General features: G+C 36.8%; 1 protein-coding gene across 4 annotated transcripts in view; it reads left to right on the forward strand.

Moving 5' to 3' along the window:
• Nucleotides 1–7,695, forward strand: part of CA5B (carbonic anhydrase 5B) — a 28,831-nt gene extending 21,136 nt beyond the window's left edge. For all 4 annotated transcript variants that reach the window (XM_016118809.2, XM_016118821.2, XM_016118817.2 and 1 more), the window contains 3 exons: nucleotides 410–472; nucleotides 1,418–1,573; nucleotides 5,617–7,695. In XM_016118809.2, the coding sequence (XP_015974295.1) occupies nucleotides 410–472; nucleotides 1,418–1,573; nucleotides 5,617–5,796 (399 nt within the window). In that variant the 3' untranslated portion in view covers nucleotides 5,797–7,695. The remainder of the gene's footprint in view (nucleotides 1–409; nucleotides 473–1,417; nucleotides 1,574–5,616) is intronic.
• Nucleotides 7,696–7,949: the final 254 nt, after the last annotated feature.

The following is a 7,949-nucleotide window of genomic DNA, read 5'->3' on the forward strand; positions in this document are numbered from 1 at the left end:
TATTGGGGTAAAAATAAACAATGGTTAAAATATACAAGATTGTTATGAATATATTTCAAATTGTATAAAATCGCACAGTTCAGTAGAGTGGTTATAAGCCACATGCGGCAACTGAGCGCTTAAAATGTGGCTATTTTGACTATGGAACAGTTTTTAATTTTAATTCACTTAAGTTTCAATTTAAGAACTGACATTTAAGTGGTGTCAGCAAACAGCCTGCTCATTCGTTCTGTCTTGAATTTAATTCAGTGATATTTATAACATTCTAAATTACTAGTTTAAGTGAAGTTTAAGTAGTGTGGTTGGTTCGTTTTTGTATAATCAAGCGATTAAATTTAATTCACATTCTTATAGTTTCACAAGTGAGATGTCGATTGTTCTTAATAGTTTCTCATTGCCTCTTCTTTAGCTAGGCAAACATCATGAAGAGCTACAGAAATTGGTAGATACTTTGCCATCGATCAAGCATAAGGTAATGTTTTTTTTTTTAAATCACTTGAAATATATTTTATATTTCACTCTCAGAGGAAATACTAATAAGGCATTTTGAACTGGAAAATGTAATTAATTTCAGTGTAATTCAAGTTCTCCTTGAAAGTTGCCTAGAAGACAGTTGGCCATTTGTGATGCTGGCGTGTTGAGAGAACCCCTGGCCCTGGGCCACCTTCAGGGGACAGAAGGGGTTCCATTGGTGGGCACTGGTCGCTCTGGTTTTGCTGCCATGGCACTGGGCACTTGGAGACTCGGGGCCATAGTACTGCCCCCTCCTCTGCTCCCGACACCTGCTCCTTGTAAATCCTTGTGGAAACACTCAGAGAAGCCTTCTGACTCTGGCTGCCCTCCCTCAGGCAGGGGGCAGAGGAACGTTGGACAGAAACTTGGCTCATCAGCCCTTAAAGAGCAGTTATCCCATAGCCTTCAGGTCAGATGCCTTTGTCCAGCTTCAAGATTAATTATTCAGTGTGCAGAATCCCATAGGGGCTGCTCCCTGGAAGTCCACATACTCTTTCCCTCTGCCTGCCTTTCTGTCTTCTCCTTTTCTCTTCCCTCTGCTCTCTCTCCCCTTTTAGGCAGGATCCTGGCTGCTCCTAATTCACCTTGTGTTTTAGAAAGGAGGATTAAAAAAGAGAAGCCTCTTTCCTCAAGCACCAGGCCCCACCTGATGCCTCCCAAAGAGTTCAGAGGAGACCACCTGCTGGAAACTCACTAGAATGGAGGGAGAGAATGGGTTCTGCTGTATTCCCACCGAGCAGTACACCCTTAACTGCAGGGACAAAGCACGGGTGTGACTCGGGTCCTAGGGCACTCCTCTGGACCGCTGCGGGTCCCCAGACACTCCTGGAATCACCACCTTGTCATGCGATTCCTGAGTGCTTTTCCCCATGAAATGATAGCTGGTGACCCCTCTCTTGGCCAGGACGCCCTTGTGGAATTTGGGTCATTTGACCCTTCCTGCCTGATGCCCTCCTGCCCAGATTACTGGACCTACTCAGGGTCCCTGACCACGCCGCCTCTCTCCGAGTCTGTCACCTGGATCATTAAGAAGCAGCCCGTTGAGGTCGATCATGATCAGGTACGTTCGTGCCCCGTTCCCACATAAGGAATGCTGGTCTGCGCCATTCCAGCAGGGCTGGGCTCAAACTCTGGCGTCAAGTTGTGTAAGTTTCTAACATCTTCCAGTGCTTGTACTTTTTTATTAAAATGTGCTCATTTCTTGATTTGGGTGTGAATTGGGAAATGCTTCAGATTAACCAGAGAGAGGAGTTAAAACAGAAAAACATCACCGTTTTACTTTCAGTCTTGACAGCGACATGTTTTATTTTTACACATTGTGTGTTTTTTATATATATATATATATGAATCTCTATATAAACAAGACCCTTTTAAAGGGAAGAATGAAGGCTGGAAATGGATGCGCTCAAAACCCTTTAATATTCTTAAGGTAATTTTGCTCTGGAATCTCAAGATGAAAACAGAATCCAATAATGTCTGTCCAGAAATTTTAAGTCAGTTATTTTGAACTTGGAACTTAATTCTTCCTTAGAAAATAAATTTAAGTGGTGATTACTATGTCAATACACAAAATCCTGTTTAAGTCATAATATAACTAAACTACAATAATACTTGCTTATACTTGCTGTATGGGACTTATTAGTTACCAAGCATCTTCACATGAACAGAAGCTTCTAAAATCTTTTTTTTATTTTTTGAAGCCAGGATAACTGATACCAATACCTATCAAAGATTGGACCACAAGAAAAAAAGAAAGGAAATTACAGACTGATGTCTTGGCAGAATATATTTTTAAAAGGCTAAAATAACATATCAGAAGCAGAATCCTGTACTACATTAGAAGAAATATATAACTTTGTCCAAGTAGTATTTATTTCAATAATGCAAGGGTAGTTTATTATTAAGAATGATATTAATATAATTTATCATATCAGTGAATCTAAATAGAAAAATCATATAGTCATTTCCATAGATTCTTAAAAGCCATTAGCAAAATTCACCATTCAGTTTTTTAAAATTTTCAATAAAATAGAAATGACTGGAGACTTCTCTAACTTGAAAAAAGAGATTAATCTCAGTTCTAAAGTAAATAGTATACTTAATATAGAAAGGATAATTACCATATTAATTTCATATTAAATTATATTCTGGAAGTAGTCAATACAATGAGACCATAAAAGAAAAAAACTTAGAGAAACAATAAAAAAAAACTACTAGAAAGATAATTTTTTAATTAGTGAAATACAGTATTAACCTCTAGAAATCAATACATTTGACTTAGAAATTACAATTAATTAAAAGATATGATACAAAGATATAATGGAAGAATGGATACTACTTATAATATAAACAAAAGTATATAAAATAGCTTGGTATAAGCTTAACAAGAAAAGTTAACGAGAAAATTTAAAACATTTCTGAGAGACACAAAAAAAGACTTGAATTCTTAAAATCGAACCATGTAATTGAATAGGCATCATAAAATGCCTTTCATGTCAGTTCTTGAGTGTTATTCTCTATGAATTGTTTATTCTCCAATAATTGGTGTGGTACTGGCAAACAAAGAGATCAATCAAGGGAAGAAAATAGTAATCTCAGAAATATGTCCAAATATATATGAGAATTTAGTTTATGATAAAGGTAGCAGTCAGCTGAGTTGGGGGGAAAAGATGAGATTTTTTTCAGTAAATACTGTGGAGGGTCAACTGAGCAGATATTTATGGGGGGGCGGGGGGAAAGGTGGGATCACCATACCTTATACAAGAGTGTCTTCCAGAAATATTAAATGTTAAAAATATTACCATAAAAGTACTGGGATAAGGATAGGAAAATTTCTTTGTATAGCTCTGTGGGAGGAAAAATAATTTTTCCTCTGCCCTTCTAGGTTCTTGGCTGAGAACTTCCAATAATAAAAAAGACAGATTTGCACTCCAAATGAGCTGCCCATTTGGATTTTCTCCTAAGTGAACTTTACTGGCTTTACTTAATAAAATTGCTAATGGGAGAGGGAGAGGAATAGGAGGGAAGGGTGAGAGAGAGAGAGAGATTGATTGATTGATTGATTGATTGATTAAGGGGGGGGGAGGAGTTTAATAACATGGATCCCTCCTGTTTACGTGGAAGAGCCTCAGGAAAACTAAGTACCCCAAATGGCCCAAGCCAGCACCTTAAATACCATTTCCAGCTAAAGACAAAGGAAGATGTTGGGGGTGAGGAAGCAGTTAGGGGCAGTTACTAGGAGAACACAGTAAACAAGGCTAAGATTGTTATGCAGATTTAAGTTCTCCATTGATGATATTGATTCTAGAGATTTAGAGTCACTCTCTTCCTGGCATGGAGAGGGAGGCACCCTTAAAAATGGAGATTTCTCTTATAAATGTAACTGTTTCTTAGAAAAAGGTAACTTCTACTCCGTTTTCAGAGCTCCCATCTCTGTAGTTTCATAAAAGTTATCAGCTCAAAATAATCCTTATGCCAAAGGCATATTTTGGGGTCACAAACTCTGCTCCCCTTCACCTTCGGATGAAGGAAGCTTTTCTATCAAAACCAGAAGTCGTAAAGAAAGCAACTGGTAAATTAGGCTGTATATATATTTTTTAATTGCGTGTGATGAAATCCACAATAAAATGACAAAATGCAGATTTTGACTGCCTAATGCCTGACTTAGCGGCCTATACACTTAATCTGCTTCTGTCCTTCCTATTTAAAAGTTGACATAACACTGAAAAAAAAATTAAATAAACAAGAAGGTCAGTGATACATATGGAAGACTTTAGAAATAAAATTTCAGCATGGAAATTTCTGTGAGAAAAAAAGGTAGAGCTGTCATCTATAATACTAGTCACCTATAATCTAACCACTTAGTGCGAATCACTGTTTGGGTAAATCCTTCTGGTCTTTTACTTGTATAAATAGACATAACTTTTAAAACAAAATATAATCCTTCTGTGTATACCATTTTGCTGCTCTTTTCACTCAGTGATGTGTGGAATGTTTTATAGATAATAAACATTATCTTTAATATCATTTTTAATGGCTATATACTAGTCCAGTTTATAGATCCAATGTAATTTATTGATTTTTAGGCTATTTCTAATCTTTGCAATTTGTTGAATAAAACTAAACCTTAGTTACTTGGACATGTTCTTAATTAATGAAGGTATATGTGTAATTTATAAGTATGATAATTTTTGGTGCCTGCCTCTGGTCACAGTCCTGCCTCCACAGCTTTTCTTGGCCTAAAGTCTTTGATCCAAACCAGCCTTCATGGGCTTGCCTACTGTGCCTCGGGCTGTCCTCTCTGAGCTATAATGCACCTGACCTGACCGAGTGAGGAGAAAGGTTAACGGTTTTCCAACTTGCACAGAAAGCCAAGGGCTACTGATTAATGGATGCCATTGCCACGTTAATGTGGGTTGCTTTTTTTGTATTGAGCTGCCCTGTCCAATACATTAGCCACTGACTAGCCAGCCACACATGGCCATTTAAATCAAAAATAAATTTAAAATTCACTCCTTAGTCACAGTGGCCACGTTTCAGGAGATTGATTAGTAGCCATATGTGGCTTGTGGCTACTCTAGTGAACCATGCAGAGGGTATCGTCATCATCGTGGAAAGTTCTGTTGAACAGTGTCGGCAGGGTATCCCACTGCCTATTAAGACGTCACATGCATCACCTTGCCCACGATGCCCAGGTGTAATAAGCAATCAAGAATACATTGTTCTTGTTAACGATTCAGTTAAATTTTGGAAAAACAAAATATTTTTGGCACTGTTATTCCATGCACCAGGCCATTCCTTTATCATCCTGTAGGCTGCTGTTTTGCCTATTTCAAGATGAAGTGCCTGCAATCAAAGATGAAGTAACTTGTTCTTGGCAAATGGCTTCCATATGGGGGACAGGGCCTTTGACCCCCAGTCCTTGGATCCCAAGTGCCTGGCTAGTTTCACCACCTCCTGTCGTTTTCCCCACACAACGACATCTACTCTCGTGCATGTAATTTTAGACGAATGTTTCTGAGTTATACAAGTTAAAGTAATTTATTCATGAAGTGAAGCTGTTTTTCTATTGAAATTTTTTATGCTTCCTGTTTCCATTTCTAGCTTGAGCAATTTCGGACCCTGCTTTTCACTTCCAAGGGGGAGAAAGAGAAAAGAATGGTGGACAACTTCCGCCCTCTTCAGCCCCTAATGAATCGCACTGTCCGCTCATCCTTCCGTCATGATTATGTGCTGAATATACAAGCGAAACCCAAGCCGTCGACCAGCCAAGTGACCTCCTAAGACACCCATATCTAGGTGCTATCTTGCTTTAATACATATTAGCTCTGAAAAAATTTTTAACTAAGACTATTCTAAACGCCTGCATTTAATACTAATTATAGGTGTGCATTTCTTAGTGTGGCAGGTGCCTCTTCAGTCTTTATTGAGAATGATGTTTATCACTGAAGTGGCAGCAAGAGATATACATTTCTTTTATAGCAACCTGTTGGTTATTATAACATCTTATGTCTGACATTTTTGAGCTGTGTTTTTATGTTTATCAGTTAGTGGTTCTATTGAGTTATAAGTAGGGATAATGAAATATTGTCCTTTTCAGAAGACCTTTCGGAAATAGCTGTGGGGTCCAGACTGGTACTTCCTGGCTGAACATCGGCCATGGTTTTAGGTATATTTTATTTCAAATCATAAATGAGTTTTCTTTTATAAAGCCTTCTCAATGAGCACATTTGCCCCAACCTTTAGTTATCTTACTAGTACATGATATGCTACTTACTTACTATCGCTTTATGATGCAGAAAAAAATGTGTAGTTCTAAGAAAATACAGATTTACTTCTATCTGGAAATCCTTTTGTATTTCTGAAGATCAGATATTTTACTTAAAGTCTTGATCATATAGAAAACATATGCACTGTAGAACATTTTAAAGAAAATGCTTGAAGTACATAGAGCTTAGAATTCTTTTATGATATATTTACAGAAGTACTTTTCAAATGATCAGTAATATAAAGCTATAGTGTATAGTATGATTTTGCCTTATTTGCACATTGTTCCATAGAATATGATAACATTTTCCACAATTACAGAACTATCTTGGCTTCCCTTTAAAACTGTCTGAACTTTATTTCTCTAGTTGAGGTTCTGTGCAAAGCAGGTGATCAACATAAATCTCCCAATTTATACTGTGGCTTAGAAGACTTTTTGCTACGGTAATAGGAGAAACCTGTCAGGCAGGCTAAAATCTAGATAATTCTACATATTCCGAGGAATCCGCGCTACTGTTGTCCTTACTTGTAAATGTCTTGAAATGTTTCTAATTGCCTGTAAGACTGTGTACAGACTTAATATTGCATTAACTAGTAGTACGTCATTCATTAACATGCTAGTCATCTGGTCTGCAAGATAGGGTTGGATAAATGTACTTAATACCATTGAACTGTACACTGAAAAAGGTTACAATGATAAATTTTAGGTTATGTGTATTTTACCACAATTAAAAATAAACAATAAATTCAGTAAGAAAAATAGATAGGGTTGGAGTTGAATGTATAAGTTTAGGGGGATATCTCTGCTCTAAAGTGGGTGGAGGGTGGGTAAAGGCATTTGCTTCTAGGGCGCATGCCTTCTCTGGATAAGGGAAGCAAGTGTGCCCCAGGAAGTGAATACGATTCTTAAAAAAATGCAAACATGGGAAAAAAGTTTGTTAACTTAATACAGTTGATCTGTTTCAAACCACAGTTATCTTTAAAAGGGTGAATGCACAAGGTATGTATCATTCCGGGCACACAAGCTTCCCTCCTAGGCCTCTTGCAAACTATTAGTGCAAAATTCTACTGCAGTGAATCTTCCAAATTGGAGTGAGAACCAAGGTACAGAACTTCCGACTTACCCTCACATCTTTGAGATACAAAGGATATACAGTTGACCCTAGAATAACATGGGTTTAAACTATGCAGGACTACTTATACGTGGATTTTTTTTCAATAAATACATACAATACTGTAAATATATTTGCTTTGTGATGTTCTTCCTTTCTTTAGCCTTACTGTATTAATACACGTAATATACAAAATCTGATGACTAATACTAAAATTAGTAATAAGGGATGAAATGTTCTTTCCTTAGAATTTCTGCATTGACCACTGAATGAATCCTACTATTATTGTCCTACTAGAGCCCCCAAAAAACAAAAAAACCTAATGGAAAGAGTCCTAATGTGGCATTTGGAGAGTAGACCTTTTTTTCTTGCTCTCTTTTTTTGCTTGCAATAAACAAAAAATACATTTACAGATTATTCTTTGGTCACTTTATAATAACTAAAACTCATATTTAGAATAGTGTTATCTACTACATCATTTATATAAATAAGATATTTTCTTTAACTTTTTTAGATAATTAGCTATTTTCTTTTCTTTTTTTAAAAAAAAATTAGCTC

Source organism: Rousettus aegyptiacus, unplaced genomic scaffold (genome assembly GCF_014176215.1).
Source record: "Rousettus aegyptiacus isolate mRouAeg1 unplaced genomic scaffold, mRouAeg1.p scaffold_m13_p_9, whole genome shotgun sequence".
Classification (NCBI taxonomy): Eukaryota; Metazoa; Chordata; class Mammalia; order Chiroptera; family Pteropodidae; genus Rousettus; species Rousettus aegyptiacus.